The sequence below is a fragment of the Petaurus breviceps genome, unplaced genomic scaffold (genome assembly GCF_028583685.1).
Source record: "Petaurus breviceps papuanus isolate PSGF00001 unplaced genomic scaffold, PetGlider_PUasm1.0 186, whole genome shotgun sequence".
NCBI classification, from domain to species: Eukaryota; Metazoa; Chordata; class Mammalia; order Diprotodontia; family Petauridae; genus Petaurus; species Petaurus breviceps.
Window position 1 is genome coordinate 31551253 of NW_027185798.1, and position 17560 is coordinate 31568812.

At 43.4% G+C, this 17560-nt stretch overlaps 1 protein-coding gene across 1 annotated transcript in view; it reads right to left on the reverse strand.

Moving 5' to 3' along the window:
* The window catches only part of LOC138162229 (putative PIP5K1A and PSMD4-like protein), a 49587-nt gene that overhangs the window by 4093 nt on the left and 27934 nt on the right, over positions 1–17560 (reverse strand). Inside the window, exons 12-20 of the mRNA XM_069089263.1 lie at positions 17188–17337; positions 16843–16969; positions 16641–16721; positions 16110–16158; positions 7916–7990; positions 7756–7807; positions 5155–5291; positions 5008–5075; positions 32–172 (exon numbers count right to left, since the gene is read on the reverse strand). Coding sequence (XP_068945364.1) covers positions 32–172; positions 5008–5075; positions 5155–5291; positions 7756–7807; positions 7916–7990; positions 16110–16158; positions 16641–16721; positions 16843–16969; positions 17188–17337 — 880 coding nt within the window. The remainder of the gene's footprint in view (positions 1–31; positions 173–5007; positions 5076–5154; positions 5292–7755; positions 7808–7915; positions 7991–16109; positions 16159–16640; positions 16722–16842; positions 16970–17187; positions 17338–17560) is intronic.

Below are 17560 nucleotides of genomic sequence, written 5' to 3' on the forward strand. Positions count from 1 at the left end.
TAACACAGCCCACCGAGTCCAACTTTCGTACTTGGCCAGTGTGATGAGTCCCACGTTGTTCTCGGGGTTGCTTCGTGTCTTGGAATGACATACTATGTTGACTGCATCCTGCTGGGCCTGTAGCCGTGTGGGCAGGAAATCCCCATTCCGCATGTACTCGCTGTTATCAACACTGTGGAATCAGGGCACAGGGTCGGGAATGAACAATGTTTCTGGGATGTCTGTATCCTAAGATATCACCCTTCTTACTTCCTGGGACCCTTCAATATCTCCTAAGCACCTATGTACTATGACATACAGTTTGTGTTAATTCAAGTACTATTTTCTAAGTATTTTTAAGTCTTTAATTTGTTAACGGTCTATGTCTCCCATCAAACTGGAAGCTTCCCAGAGGCGAGCAAAATTTAAGAATATGTGCAAAACAGCATACATACCAATGCAAACAAGTAAGATACAAACTAGCTGAAGAAAAGTATAGTATAGCAAATCTCTACAATGCCTTAAGGTTTAAAGAGGGTATTCTCAGGGGCGGCTAGGTGGCGCAGTGTGTAAAGCGCTGGCCCTGGAGTCGAGAGGACCTGAGTTCCATTCCAGCCTCAGACACTTAACACCAAAACAAAAAAAAAAAAAAACTAGCCGTGTAACCTTGGGCAAGTTACTTAACCCCAATTGCCCTCCAAAAGGCAAAAAAAAAAGAAAAAAAAAAGAGGGTATTCTCATACCCCTGTGAACTAGATGTAAAATTTTGTCCTTCCCATTTTACTGATGAGGAAAATGAGGCCAAGAGGTTAACTGACTCCCTGATAGTAGCACAGCCAGTCTCTGGCCCCCACTGTATGTGTGGCCTTGGATACCTCATGCAGCCAGCTCTCATCTGACGATCCTAGTCACTGTCCTAACTGAACTTCAAGTGCAGTCCCATCACTGCTTCTCTATACTTGGTCACTTGGAGTTTGGTCAGCAGCTTTGACAGAAGATGGGACAGACAAAGCAGACAAATTCAGTCATAAAAACGAGGTTGGAAGGGTGTGAGTTTCCCATGCTTCCCCTTAGATCCTCCAAGGCCACAGAGCGAGCACAGTGAAGGACACAAATGCTCTGGGCCAAGGTGGAACATGTACGTGAATGGCTACACTTGGTGATCCAAGCTAGCTGAAGGATGCTGCAGGAAGAGAATTCAAAATTACTTTCTATTTGTCTTGGATGGAAGTGAGTCCAGGACAAGTTCTAATGTTGTGGCTCATATGACAGTAAAATGCTTCTACTAGGTCAGCACATACCGACTTAATGGTATGGGAAAGAGGCTGAAGAAGCCTCAGAGGGGACAGGAACAGAAGAAAGAAGAAACAGAGAAAGCAAGGAGGCCCAGGAGAGGGGTTTACCTGAGAGGTACTCAAGATAAAGGAGCTCACTGGAGAAAAGACATTTAAGCAGGTGGCAGCTATGATCACTTGTCTTCAAATACCTGAAGGGCCAACATGGGGCACCTTTGGAAGGTAGCAGGATTTCCTTGAAGTATTTAAGCAAAAGATAGATAACTAATTCTCAAGGAGGTTCTTAGGTAGATAATGTTTAGGTTCAAGTTAGTGATTCCCAACCTGTGGACTCTAGATCCTTGTAGTGTGTCAAAACATTATCCAGTTATCAGAAGGGGTCTGCAAATAAAGGGATATACTTGCAAGTACAGCTGTGGAAATACTTTCCCACTCCTAACTCAAGATACAACTTTATTAAAAAAAATATACACTGAATGTTAGTAGCACCATATTGCCAGGTCTCACATCAAAAGAACAAGTCAGTCTAAAGGAACTTTCACATGACAATTCTTTAAAATTAATCTTTATAAAAAATTACTGGGCTGAATTCTGGCTACATGTTAGTTCTGTCAGAAAAGGCTGTGAAATACCTTTTTTTCCAACACACATTTACAAAAGTGGGCTTTCTGCATTTGTTGAAAATTGAATTGTTGAAATCTAAATATTGAAAGAAGCTATCTGTGGAACCAAATCTATGGTTTAAACTTTTATCACTTTAATCAATTTTCTCTGACAACTAAAAAACAGCACCAGTCACAACATTAAATGCATTAGTATCATAAAAAAGCAAATATAAGGGGCAGCTAGGTGGCCCAGTGAATAGAGCACCCACCTTGGAGTCAGGAAGACCTGAGTTCAAATCCGGCCTCAGACACTTCAGACACATGCACACGCACACACGCCATGTGACTCGGATGCAAGTCACTTAACCCCAACTGCCCTACCTTCCCCCCTCCAAAAAAGCAAAAAACAAAAAGCAAATATACCTCCTGTAGCTGAATGTCTCACAAATAAAACTTTTTAAATGTATGTAGATGCTGCTATTAATACAATACAAATTAATTTGAAAGCTATGGAATTCCTAGTAGCATTCTGTCATTATGTATTTCTTCAATCAATGCATAACAGCAGTAAAACTAGTATCATGAGGTAGATTTCAAAATTTTTTTTTAAATTATAAAATCTGGGAACCACTGAACTATATGAGCTGAGATCCATTCCAACTCTGAAATCCTGTGACTTGTTCTCCTTGGCCATAAAGGACAAAACTAGGAAACTGTGGAGGCTAATTTAGGTTTGATAGAAGGAAAACTTCCTAACAGTAAGAAATGTCAAAAATAGAATGGGCTATCAATGGGAATCTCTAAGCAGAGAATGGATCCCTATCAAAGATGATATAAAGGGAATTCCTGTTTAGGAATAAGCTGGAATACATGACCCTCTCAGGTTCTGGGAACCTTTCATTCAGAGATCCATAATTTCAGTACTAAAAATGAGCTGAACCTAATCCATAAAATAGTTAAGTCACTTTAAGATAATGAAGATCTCATCGATCCTGATTAGTTATATCCTCACAAAAAGGGTAAAGAGTGTTTTGAGCAAGAGCTCTTCCTCTAGCTTCCAGGATTAATCTGGATCCAAATTCCTTGAAAGGAGAAACAAAAGCTTTGAGAATAGCTCAAATGGTTACTAAGTATAAGGAAAATAATGGACTGTGAATAAAATCAACATATGAAGAAGGAATGGAAAAGATAGAGTCAAATGAGGCAAGGGGCTCAATAAAATGAAGACAGAAACATTTCCTATCTTCAAGAAAGCCACAGCAGGAGAAGATAGGTTTAACATTAAAGAAAATTAGCTTGTAATCTCTTTTAGGTCAGGGGCTAGATTCTATTTTAAAAAATATTTTCCTACAGTTACACAGTAGATATTAAATACATATTCTTTTTCTTGCCTTTTGGAGGGCGATTGGGGTTAAGTAACTTGCCCAAGGTTACACAGCTAGTTTTTTTGTGTGGGTGTTATGTGTCTGAGGGTGGAACCGAACTCGGGTCCTCCTGACTCCAGGCGGCCGTTTTACTCACTGTGCCACCTAGCCGCCCCTTAAATACATATTCTTCACCAAATGACATCCCTCTTCTCATTTCTGCACCCACTATAAATTTGTACCAGAGGAGTCCTGTAGAATTTCAAACTATGGATGCCTGAAACTAAATTCATCTTTCCTCAAAATCCAACATACAAAGTTGAACTTTCCTATTTATGTCAATTACCTTGAGTTACTTAGTTTCAAAGCCATCTTTGACTCTCCTGCCCCATCAGTGGATGTCATGTTGGAATCCATGTGCCCTTAGGTTTCCCACATCTGTCCCTGCCTTTACATTCCTGTTAAAACTATTCTAAGCCTATATCACTGAAGTAAACTGTCTTGTTGCTTTCAATCCTTCCCTTCTCCAATACATCCTAAACTGCTACTACATTAATCCTCCTAAAAAGCAACCTAGCACTATGATTCCATCTTGATCAAGAACCTTCAAACAAACGACTTCATATCACCTGTAAGATGAAGTCCAACCTCCTTACTCTTGCGGGCAAGTCCTCCTGCAATCTGGACCTTTCTTCACCTTTTTCTACTACTCTTTCGCGACGGGAACCCACCACACTCATCAATTTGATCTACTTAAATGTTCCCGGAACACAACATTGACCTTGGCACTTTTGCTCATGCTAGGTCCTCCTTCTCCCCCAGGCCCTCCCCATCCTATAATGCATTTCAGTAAACATTTATTAAGCACACACTAGGTGCCAGGCGCTGTGCCAGGCCCTGTATCAGGGATACAAAAGGAGGCACACAAAAATCCCTGCCTTCAAGGGGCTTACAATCTTAAACGGAAAAAACATACACAAAAATACGAATATACAAAGCAAGCTACATACAGGATAAACAGGAGGGAATTAACAGAGGGAAGGCACTAGAATTAAGAGGAGTTACAGAAGTTTTCCTGTAAAAAGTGGGGGCTTAAAGCGAGGAGGGCAGAGCTCTCCAGATATGGGACAGTGCCAGAGAAAAAGCCCAGAGCCACGCGATGGAGTGTCACCGGTACTTGGTGGGAGGCGGGACAGAAGGGTGGAAGGGTCAGAGGGGCCTCGAATGCCCCACGGAGCCCTAGGACCTGCCTTCTCCATCTCTGCCAGCCCGAGTCTGGTGCCTCGGCCGCCCCGCACCCACCGCTCTAACTGCCACTCGGCACTTGTCCAGGGTTCCTGCGGGCAGACGCGCTTCGGGGTATGTTTCTGGTCCCCCGCGATCCAGTGACAAGGTCCCCGGGACAGGGAGGCGCCTCCGGCCTCTGCGGGCACGGCCCCTCGCCAGCAGGAGCGGAGCTGCCGCCCGAGCGGGCACTGGAAGCAAGGAAGGGACGCCCGGGGAAGGAGCGAGAGAGGACAGGCTGCACGGGCGGCGCCGCGATGGACCCCGGGTCCCGGGGACGGCCTCTCCCGTCCCCTCTAGCCTGCCCTCCCCGGCCCCGGGATGACTCAGGGAATCCGCCCGGGGCCGCAGCCGCCGGGGCCGCCGCCGCGGCACGAGCCGCGACTGCCTCGTCCCCACTCCCGAGGAGCGCCGGTGGCGGCTCTTCGCGTCCCCCGCCCGGACCCACTCCCTCCCGTCGCCCCGGACCGGGTCTCTTACCACACCATAGTGCTTTCCAACACCATCTTGCCTCCTTCCTCCCTCCCTGACCGGCTCTTCTGGACTACCTAACAATGCCTTATCCTATTGGCTTAACCCGCCCCTCCAATCCCAGGGTCCTATCCGGGTCCGGCGCTTGCGCCGCACAGTGGGAGCCGCGGAGCTCTCTGGGAGTTGTAGGCCAGGAATGGGAGGGGTGCAGAGCGAGGCTCGGGGCGTAACCAGAGACCGGGAGCCGAGAGCCGGGAGCCGGACTCCTCCTCGCACTGTCCAGGCTGGGGTAGCTGCGGTGGATGGTTAAGAAGGAGAGGGATGGGAATTGCACGTGGGATTTCGTTGACCTGAATAGGGCACAGAGACGTTAAGTAACTTGTCCCGGGTCACACAGCCGGCATGTGTAAGAGACTGCACAGGAACCCAGGGCTCCATATGGTGCAGTTTCCAGCCCTAACCCTGCTTGTAGGGACCTACTCAAAAGCCCTACGATTTGCCCCGCTTATACGAATTGAACGTGCTTCCTAGGGGTGGAAAACGGAAAGGGAAGAGAGGATGATGGCTGGGCGAGGACTTCTGGTTCAAAAAATTGTACATTTTTTTTCTATACCTTTTGTTTTTGCATCGTAATCATTTATGGAAATGTCCTTCTCCCCTTCATAGTGAAACCTTCCTTTTTGTTTGTTTTTTGCTAATTTTTTGCTTTTTTTTTTTTGGAGGGCAATTGGAGTTGACTTGACCAAGGTCACATGGCTAGTTTCTGTGTTGTGTCTGAGGGCCAGATCCCAACCCAGGTCCTCCTGACTCCAGGGCCGGTGCTCTATTCACTTCACCACCTTTTGCTAATTTTTTGGAGGGTAATTGGGGTTAAGTGACTTGCCCAAGGTCACAGGGCTAGTTTTTGTGTTAAGTGTCTGAGGCCGGATTGAAACCTTCCTTTTAGCAAAGGAAAACGGCAAAAAATATCGATACAGTAACCACCCCTTGATACAAACTTGTGCCCTAGAAGTCTGCCACCTTTCCAAGCCTGTAGCTATATTTTTAAATAGGTGACTGGGTTATTAATTTCCACTGGGATGGAAATGATACGGATCTTCTTCCCCACCACAATTCTGACCAAACAATAGGTGGGACTGCTTGCCGGCTAAGGAAACGAAATGAGCGAGTCCCTCCCCGAGGCCGTGCTGCAGGTACCTTCCTTCAAATTCTTCACCCTCAAAGTTGGAAGAAGAGAAGTAATTCTTCGCCCTCGAAGATTTTTTTTTTAATAAGGAATTTATGAATCAAGAATAAATACAAAATCATCTTGATAAGTGAGAAAAGTAGCTCTACGTAAGACAAAATGCGAATTCAGTAGAGATAAATGCAAACCCTCTGACAAATACAAATTGCACCGCAGCTCCCGTTGATGGTACAGCCATAGTTTAAAAAACCAAACCGAGAGATTATAAATCGCTCAGAAGCTGTTAGCAAATAACATTAATGAAAAATCTGAAAAAAGGCTGCTGTAGCCTGAAATGCATTAAAAAGGCAATGACAGCTCTCCATTACACTGTCTCTTGGTTAAATCCTAATTAGATCATTATCTAGTTTTTGCCATACTTTTAAAAGTGTACGTAGGAACAGGAGATGATAGAGTGCTCAAAGGTTTCTGTGATCTCCTCTATGGACATGGTCCTTCCAAGAGAGTTCTCACCTGGCTGACTTTATCATGCACCTGGAGACTCATTCTTAGGCTAATCTCACCAGGCAAATGTCATCAGCCTTGGGTCACCATCTCATACACTACCCTTTGCACCTGGAAAGTGGGGCTATGAACTCCAAACCCCCATTTAAGGACTTCTCATTTTCTACTTGGTTACACTACCTTGGTAAAAAAAAAAGTCTACTCTGACTTTTCCACCATGTCACTCTGCTACCTTCTCTCCTCACCTTTTTCAGCTTCCTTGTGTGTTTTGTCTCTACTCAATTAGATTGTAAGTTCCTTGAGGGCAGTAACTTTCTTTTTTCAGATTTGTAACTCCAGCACTTAAAACACTACTAAAACAGAACATAGGCACTGAATAATTATTTATTGACTACCCAATACTGTGCAACTCTTGAATATTAATTTTAAGATTGCTTTTATCTAGACAGGTAATATAGCACTATGTTGGATTCAGAGTCCTGGCTCTGCAAATTACAACCTGGGTGACTTTGGACAAGTCACTTAGTCATTTTAGGACCCTGGCTCATCATTTGTAGGATAAGGGGGTTGAGGAAATGACCTCCAAAGTCTCTTCCAGTTCAAAATTTGTGATAATGTAAATACCTTTATTTACCTCTCCAAGGAGAACCTATGTATCACCCTTCCATTTAGCTCCTGTTTGACAGTTTTCTGGTTTCATTTACAAGAATGTCAAGATGGCTGATTCAGTTTTTTTCTCTAGTACACTGGACAAGGATTTCATAAAGTTTACAGGTAGTCTAAAAACCTTGTGATTGGAGGCACCTTTGGCCCTGATTTTCTACAACTGTTAATATCACTGAAGAAACAGAAGGGGAAGTGACACAGGACTGAAGGTCATTTTCTATGTTGTGGAGACAGGTAAGATGGCACAATGGGCAAAGTGTTAGACTTGAAGTCTAGAAGATATGGTTTGAATTCTACTGAAAATACTTACTAGTTAAGTGACCTGGGCCAGATCACTTAACCCCTCTCAGCCTGTTTTCTCATCTGTAGAATGAGGATAATAGTACATACCAGTAACTTACCAATGCAGCCTCTGAGGCTGATCGATTCTCTGCTGCTTGTACTAATTTTGGCCTAAAAATTAACACCAAGAAAACCCAACCAGCACCACACCTTCCATACATGGAACCATCAGTTGCAGCAAATGGAGAAATATTGGATGCTGTGGGTAAATTCACTTACCTGGCAGTATACTATGTACACATAGATGGTAAGGTTGACATAGGAATTGCCAGAGCTAACAATGTTTGGGAGGCTCTGAGGGAAAGTATAAGAGAAGAGGTACTGGGCTGCCTACCAAACTGAAGGTCTACAGAGCCTCTGTGCTGACCTCATTGTTGTACCCTTGTGAAACCTAGACAGTCTCCCAGCACCATGCCACAATCACTTGAATTGTCTTAGGAAGACTCTGAAAATCACCTGGCAAGATAAGGTACTGGACACTGAGGTCCTTTCTTGACCTGAACTGCCAAACATTCAAACTCTTCTGCAGAGAGAGCAACTTTGATGGGCTGGCCACGTAGTTCAAATGCCAAAGGTTCTGTCCTTTGTTCTGAAAGAGGACCAATGACTTCAGAAGGGGGATGTCTTGACTTGAAAGTGAATTGGATTCAAGTGAGGCAGGGCTATGCAAAGTCATCAGCCTCACTCTCTCCTTCAGAGTCATTCAGAGTCCAGTGGCAAGACCTAGGTTGGGAGGACCGTTCATGGCCCTGAAGGAAGTGGGAGACCTTGGCCTTTTGAAGCTGAAGTCTTCCCCAGATCTGTTTATCTGAGGCAACTCTCATTCATTAATTAAAGACTAGGTAAGAATTTAAGCAAGAGATGGCCTAGTTGGCCTTCATAAAAGAAATCAATCTGGGAAGGTAAGGCCAGAACAGAAACAATTGCTATTTACACTCACTCTGAGCCATCAAAAGCCAAACAAAGAGCAAGTGAGACTTGGGCTGGGACCTATCACTGGCCAATCAGTGAGAGCCAGTGCCAAATGTACATTTGATACATTATTTTAAGGAAAATAAACAACGTAAGTGCTCACTTGGTGGTCAGAAGCAGCAATACAAGGACACTCTCAAGGTCTCTCTTAAGAAGTCTGGAATCACTTGAGTGACATGGGAGACATTGGCAAAGGACCAACCAGCCTGTTGTACTCACATCAAAGAAGTCGCTGTGGTCTCAAACAGAATTGCAGTAGTTCAAAGAAATGTGAAGCGTGTAAATTTAGAGACCTCCCACTCCAAATGTTCACATGGACTATTTGTGCCCAAATAAAAAAGTAAAAGTAAAGCTTTCTGAGCTCAAATTGGTCTGATCAGCCACAGTCGGACACATCACACCTTGGCTCCAACCCAGTGATGTTATTTTGGTCTTCTTGCAGAACAAAAGACAACCAACCTACCAACCTATCTCACAGGGTTAGTCTGAGAATCAAATGAGAAAACATGTAAAGCAATATACAAAAATGCTAGTTATCATTCATTTAGTTTACTTATCCATTTATTTTTTTAATGGATAGCCATGGTAAAAAAAAAATTATTGCCACATGACTCATGATAGCCTGTCCATTTTGTCCTTGGAACACACACAATCTTATTGCTAGGACAATCTTCAAAATCTTTCTATTGTGGTAAAATTTGTCAGAGCTATTGATGGTCTTTCGGAATCTTCATGCCATGGAGAAGCACTAGAGGACTTCATGGAGGTGGTGTGCCATTGTTTAGTCAAGGGCATATGACTAGCTCCCCTACCAAAATTACTATTACTAATAACAGCTAACATTTTAGGGAGACAGAAGAAGAGGATGAACATTTATCTAACATCTACTACTTGCTAGGAACTGTGCTAATCTCATTTCAATTATCTCATCTGATACAACAACCCTGAAAGGTGGGGGCTATGGTCCCACACTGTAAAGTTGAGGAAAGTGAGGCAGAGGTTAAGTGACTTGCTCATAGCTAGTGTCAAGGCCAAATCTGAAATCAGGGCTTCCTGACTCCAAGCTCAGGGGATCCACTGGCACTCTCTACTATATCACTTAGCTGCATCCATTTAAATAACATTCTAAGGTTTGCAAAGAGCTTTACCTATGTCTCTTTGATCATCAGAAAAAAACCTGAGACGTGCTATTATTAAGCCCCATTTTACATATGAGCCTGAGAAGAGTTGAGTGATTTGTCAAGGGTCACAGCCTGAGGCAGGATTTGAACAGTCTTCTAGACTCCAAGTCCAGCAGAATCCACTACCCCACCTAGTTTCTTCCCAAGGTTAAATCAGAGATGAATCAGGGAAATGAATGTCTAAATAAACTGTGACACATGGATGTAATTACTACATCATTAAAAACTACAAATATGAAAAATTCAGAGAAGCATGGGAAGACTTATGAACTAACAGTGAAGAAAACCAAGAAAATAATATATACTGTTGACCTGAACATTTAGTTAAAAGAGGCAAACAGGCTAAATAATATATAAATTCATATTGTTTATTCCCTTAAAGGTAGCATATTCATGCTTGCACGGAGCCAAAACATAAGTTCTGACTGACTGATAAAAGAATGACCAGCCTTAAATTATGTTTTTAGAACAATCCCAACTCAGCATGTCTGTGTCACTCAAATTTATGATCTCCATATATGTTTAACCATAGCATGAGAAAAGGAATTTTCTTAATTTAATAGGCTATAAATACAATAAGAGAGTTGACAAAGTCTCAATTGAAATTATGACCCGATATGTTTTCTTTACCATTAACATGACATAACATAGTATATGTCCATAAAGTAATATTAAGATAAGAAAAAGTCCCATTATTCAAGTCCTTGGCAGTCATTAGCAGAAGACTCTGGTCAGCTCCCTCCAGCCTTGCTGACACAGGAAGCATTCTCCGAGTTTACTCAGACCCATTAGCTGAGGTGCTTCTTATGGTTAATTAGTTCAGGTTCTGGCCCTTATGGAGGTTCAAATAATTATTAAATGATTACCAATACAAACAGTGTAAAGGGAAAGACAACAAAAGTGAATGTTGTATAATTATAATCACCAAACTTGACCCCAGAGGTTTTTTTTTTCAATTAATCATAATCTACCTTCTATCCCTCTCACCACTGTCCCCCTGAAAAAGAAAGGGAGAAAAACCCCTTGTGACAAATACTATAGATAGTCAAGCAGAACAAATTTCCACACTGATATATCCAAAAATACATGTCTCAATCTATACTCCAGTCTTACCACCTGCCTGTCAGGACCTGGGAAGTATATTTCATCAAGGGTCACGTCAAGAGGATTGTGGCTGGACATTGAATTGATCAGAGTTCTTAATTCTTTCAAAGCTGTTTGTTTTTACAATATTGTTGCTATGAACAGTATTTTTCTCTTTCTGAATAGTATTGTTTCTTTCTGCTCACTTCATTCAAGCGAAAGGTTAAGAAAACACACCTCCCTCCCCTCTTTGCAGGGATGGAGTGACAGTGACTGGTTGTGAAATATTGCATACATTGTCAGAAACTATTATTGTGTTAGTTGCTTTTGCAGAATAGCTTTTTATCCCTTCTTTCCTTTAAAATCTTTGTTACCAGGGATGAAAGGTAGAGGAGGGAAAAGGATCAATTTTTTAAAATGAAGGGGATGTAAAAGCAGAAAACAAAAATCAATAAAAACAAGATTAAAAAATAAAGAGAAAGAAAGTTTATAATAAATAATTTAGAGAAACATGAAGGGTGACTATTATCTTCATTGGAAGTAGAAACTCAAAGTATAATGAAATACGTACTGCTTTGGGATCTTAATGAGGGTGAAAAGTTGTTTTCTGTCTCTAAAAAACTGAAAAGGAAATGGATTTAAGTCAATTCAGGAGGAATTTTGGTTGGATATAAGAATTTAAATATAAAACACCAGAAAAGTTGTAAAACTTCCATCATAAAGGCAAGATGATCTTCCAAAGGCTTCCCACCCTTTTATCTTCATGATTTATGTTAATTTTCCTAATTTTTACACATCCTACTCAGTTCCAAGATGACATGTTAGGACTTGCTCCTTTGTACAAACAGCACTGACTGCGGAATAAAAAGCAGGTATTATTGCTGACCACTGGAGGGCTCCACCGACACAAGGCAGAAACCCCCAAGAGTTGGCCAAACCCCATTTAAGCTGCCCATTCAGTGTAAGCAGCACTAACATAAGGGACCCAAGTCAAAGTGATTGAAGAAAGTAGTGCACTTCCTTGGCCTAATTTTTTTAGAGTGAAAAATGGTTCTCCTTAGCTAATCAGAGTGACTGAGGCCAGGAATTTTGCCTTTTCCAATCTCACAAATCATCTTTGGCTGGAGGTAATGAAAAGAATATAAGGGATGGTAATGAAAAGAATATAGGTTCTGAGCTGTTGAGAACTCATTTTTCACCCATAAAACGAGGGAAACTGAAGTATAAATACAAGATCTGCCTCCGGTCACAAAGGTGGTAAGTGCCAGAGCTGGAGAATCTAATCCAAGTCCTCTGACCCCCAATTTAGTGGCCTTGTCACTGCACCAAGAGAAACAAGTAACTGACATTTATACATCATCTCAATTTAAGATGAAGAAACTAAAGCTTGAGGGGTTAAGTGACTTGCTCAGGAACACATGCTTAGTAAGTGGTTGAGTTTTCCAAAGTTCTCCAAGCGGCCCCTTCTCCACATTCTTTTGGAATCTGTTCCTTCATTTCCATTACCAATGCTACCACACCACTGGAGGCCCTAATCACCTCTCCCCTGAATTTTACAGCAGCACCCTTCTGAAAAGTAGTAAAGGGTAGTGGGGAGAGCAACAGATTTGAGAGTTGGGAACCCCCACTGGACGTGTGGCTATGGGGCAAATGACTTAACCTCCTAAGAGTGTCAGTTTCCAATCTTTAAAATGAAGACAACATACCAATCACTTAACTCGTGGGGTTGTAAGCAAAGTCCTTAGCAAACCTTAAATCACTGAATGAAAGTATCCTGGACTGTAATCTCTCCTTCTGGGCCTTGTAATACACTGAAAGATTAAGCTTTCTCAAGTGTTACCTGAAACACCTCTTTCCTTTCTCAAAAGCCTTCCTTTGTCTACTGGATTAAGTTCAAACTTCACAGCTTGGCATCGAAGCCCATAATAATCTTGCCTACTTTTCCCAACTGTCCAATCAGCCTCTTCTGTGTCATTTATTGTTCCCCCTGAACATCTATTTTCAGGGTACCCCTTCACCTTCAAACGCTGCTTGTCTGTCAAGACCCAGTTCCCATCTACCTCTGCCATAAAACTTGCCCAACCAGAGACTTTACCTTTCTATCAACTCCTAACAATCATTTAAAAAAATCAATAATGGCATTTAAAGTGCATAAAAGTGACGTGTGGGCACTTAAAAACTGCCTTCTATCATTTAAAAGTTGTTTTTGTCTTTCTTCTGCTTCCCAATTAGATGGCAGAATCCTTGAAGTCAAGTATATTACACATACACTCCCAGACTGATTTTTTTTTTAAACAACTGGGGTTAAGTAACTTGCTCAAGGTTCCACGGGCAGTTATTTTGTGTGGGTGTTAAGTATCTGAGGCCAGAACCGATCCCAGGTCTCCCGACTCTGGGGCCAGTGCTCTTACTCACTGCGCCACCTGGCCACTCCCTCAGACTGATTCTTTTAAGGAGGCAAACTTGTCCATCTTTTGTCTCAGGTCTTACTTGTCCTTTGGGCCATCTCCAGTTGTCCTGATCTATATCTTGTCACTGGATTTTGATGCCTCTGGAGGAGAAAGTGAGGCTGGTGATTTTGCATAGCCTTTCCTCACTTAAATCCAATTCACTTGCAAGTCATGGCATGACCTTCCTAATGTCATGGTCCTCTTCCAGAAGGATGGATAAACAATCAGGTGTTCAGTATTTATTGAAGGGTGTTGTAGAGAAGAAAGTGGTGGCTTTCAACCTGGCTCATTCAATCCATAGGATGGATTAGAAGGAACTCACCTTTTTCCTTTTACTCTATCTGTCCTATTCTAAGCAAGTAGTGAGAACTCAGGTTCAGCACAGCAGAGGAAAAAGATACTTTGGGCACCTTGGAAAGGAAAACTGGGCTGAGGAGAAGGGTCACTATTCAGGGCAGACAGTGTTAGAGGAGGCCAGATAGCATTCCAACATTTGAAACCCAAGCATTAATGGGGTAAACTTTCCTCCCACCATCCATCCATCCCACATACCTGTGTCCTGACATAAAATGGAGTATAAAATACAAGGTTATAATGCAGCTTCTACCATAAGTTTGGAAATAAACTAAGACCAGGAAAAGGGGACGTGGAGAGGGCAGGGTGAGTCTCAGAGAAAAAGAAGGCAACAGTTTGGGGTCACCTGAATGAAGTGTGTGGAAGGGAGAGTGGTAAAAGAGAACCAGAAAGGAAAAAGACCAAAAGCTTTTTAAAAGGGATTAAAATAACTGATAAAAGTTTTAATACATTAAAACCAGGTACTCATCATTTTATAATGCATTTGCTGTTTTTGAACAATACAAAGTAGAGGCAGATAGCTACACTTCATAGAAATGTTGAGTCCCCATCCCTTCTAATTCCACCTGCCATACAGAGGCCCAGCCCTCCCCTCCAATATCCTGTTTCCCTCCCACCCCCTAGAGAATAACTCTGCCCTGAATAAAACACTTAAATACTTCATAAATAGTAAATCATGAAAAAAATAGCAAGAATTCTGTTTCCTTCTTATTTAAAAAATGGCAGCAAAGACAGAAGGCCAGAAACTGGCTTCAGGTGGGGGTTGGGGTGTCTAATATAGACAGTTACTTGGGTACAGACTAACCTGATAGAGGAAAAGGAGAGGAAAAGGGGAATGGGGATTCAACAGTCTGCCTGAGATTCCAGCCCCCATTATCCCCACAAGACCAGAGTGGCGAAGTGGAGACCTTTGATCCTTGTCACTGGGGAACAGAGGTCTAAAGTACCTTCTCCCCAATTTCTCTTCTCTTGAGGATGCAGGGATCAGATTTGAGAGACGCTACATTCTTCCGTCTCATCAGCAAGGACTGTCTGTTACATACACAAAGCTGTCCACCCTCCCGGCCTGGCTCCCCAGACAGCGAACACTGTTGTAACAGGTAAGAAAGAGCAAGGAGGGGAAATCCTTTGAAGAAGGATACAAGATTCACTTGATAAGTCTTTATATTCAGGAAACAACCAGAAAATATTTTAAATTGCAGAGAGTAATAATCAGTGTGGCCTGACAGTCAGCAGAGATCCTGGTCAGATCTCTGACCATTTATCCCATGGCCACTCCAAGGTAAGTATTTTGTTTAGCAATGTGTAGGCTCTTGTCTCCTATCTCAGATTCTTAAGACAGGAGAAACTCATAATGTGCTCCGAGAAGAGGGTGCAATGAGGATTCTCCTGGAGTCATAGTCGTCACTGTCCTGTGCTTTACCAGCTTTTCTTCTCTTTATGGGGAGCCTGCACTCCTTCCCCCGATGTCTCATTGCTTGAGGCCTCTGAGGTGGCCAGGGTCCAACTTCTTGTTCTGAAATTGGCTTGAAATCTTTTTTTTTTTTAAAAGAAAGGGAGGGAGGAGTGTGAGGAGCTTCTGAAAACCCAAGCCAAGGAGGGGGTAGAACACCCCTATTTCCTAAAAAACCTTTACCAAAGTTACAGAGAACCTCCCCTCCTGAAGCCAAGAAGAGAGCCGAGGTGGGGGTCGTCAGCCAGCCTGCTGCAAAGGAACAGAGTCCAGTTGCTAAAAAAGAGGCAAGGAAGGCAGAAGAGAACCACACAGTCCACCAGCCCTACTTTCAGTTTCGGAGAGGGTACAGTCCTAAAGTCAACTTTGGAAGCTGAGCTGGGAAGTGCAGAATGGGGGCCACCCAACTTGGGGTCCTGGATGCTCTCCACACAATGACACTGCCTGGACTGACTAAGGCACTAATTAATGCCCATCCTGGGGGTGGGGAAGAGGCTCCTCTTCAGGAGTTTGGGGAGAAGCTTCTCCCAGACTCTACTATTCTCCTTTTCAATAGCCAGGAAAGGGGAAGCTCAGCAGCGCTGGGATTGGGGCTGACACCTTGGGACCACAATGATGGAAGAATCTAATTCCAAGTGCCAGGTCCTCTGTTGGGTTTTTTCTCACTGGAGAGGGAAAGAAAAAATAAGTAAAATTGTGGGGAAGGAGAGGAGTAGAAGAGAATCAGAACTCGGACTAATTCAAGTTCATTTTAGCCTGGGCAGCAGAAACAAAGGCTCTCCACCCAAAATGGGCCACATCGCTAAATCACAAAGGGGGAAGCGATTATGGCAATTAACAGCACAACCAGGCCCTCCCCACCTCGATAATATTCCTCTACTGTCTTAGGACACCAACCTCCCCAAATCCCAGTCACTCACACAGCTGAATTCTGACTCTACCGCGTCAATTCTTTCTGATGGAGGTGAACTGTGGGAGGAAAAGTGTTAGGGGAGAAAAGTCAGATGGGGTAAGGGGTTGTCTCTGCTCAGGCCTCATTATCTTTCCTCCTGACTGCCCTGCTCCCCCTACCCCTCCAAGTTATTTATTTCAATGTTATCACTTGTGAGCATCAGGTGGAAGAGGTTAAGGTAAAGCTAAGTTAGGGATTTACTTTGCTCAGACTAGCCAAACAAAACAATATTTCCTAGATAGCTCCCTACTATGGTCTTTGGCTTCCTCAACAGTAACATGAATTGCACCAGCATCCTCACTCTGGACCCTCGCACAAGGTTGACAACACTATCCCACATAGGCCAAACCACTTTTTTGCAGGGACAGGAAGGGTATTGGACTGAAGGTTACTGAACAAAGAAAGGGTTGGAGAGTGGAGCTAGGGAGCTGAGCTTTGAGATCAGAGCAGTCAAGGAGAGGACTAGGCAGACACACTAGGGGCTCGCCCCTCCCCTCACCGATCAAGGCTGAGGTTTCTTGCCCTTCTCAGGATCTCTGAGCTTGAGCCCACAGGAAGGTGAACCTGCACGCCCATGAACCTAAGTGGAGAGTAGAGGACAGACCATGACCTCTCAGGGTCACCAACTGCCTTCCCAGAAGAGTACAGAGAACTGGAGAAAGGGATGAGAGACCTGTGGAAGAGAGGGCCAAGAAACAAACCTGTTGGCTGGTGTGCTGAATTTCTCACTGCCTGGAGAGGTAGAAAGGGTGGTGGCAGCAGAGTCACTATTGGTCTCATCCACTGGTGGAGTTCGGGGGAGTAAATCAGGACGGCGAAAGTAGATGCCTAGAAGGTGAAAGATGAAATAAATATGAACCAGTGAGGAAGGAGAAGAGGAAAACTCTATAGGGACTCAAGTGTCCCACTGGGTCAGCTAAAGGAGTCCAGGATGTGGTAGAAGCTCACAGAATCTCTGGGATCACAGGCATCCTAACCTGAAAGATGCTGGGGAAGGAAGGGGGGGAGGTTCCTAATAACAAGTGGCCCCCACTCTCGGTGCTAACCTGGTTCCACTTCCACCTGTGCTGTCATTTCTGCCTTGTTATCTCCAGAGACAGGGACTGTCAGCTGGGGAGGGGAGAGGGAGTTTCCACCTGGGCCCATGCGCCGAAGGGATGAACTGATCCGACTCTTTTTGGAAGGAGAGAGCTTCACTTCAAAAGGGAGAGAGAGACCGGCTTAGTACTCAACACAGCACCAAGAAAAAATGTATAAAGTACCTGACTTCCCTTTCTCCACCTCCTCATCCCTGGAAAAGGGAAGATCAAGTTTAACTTGTACAGGAATACATCATTATTTGGGGCCCCTCAGTAGTCAGCTCCGTTGATGAAGAAAATGGGACAATAAAAGGTAAGGGAGATGTAGCTTTTCCTAAAC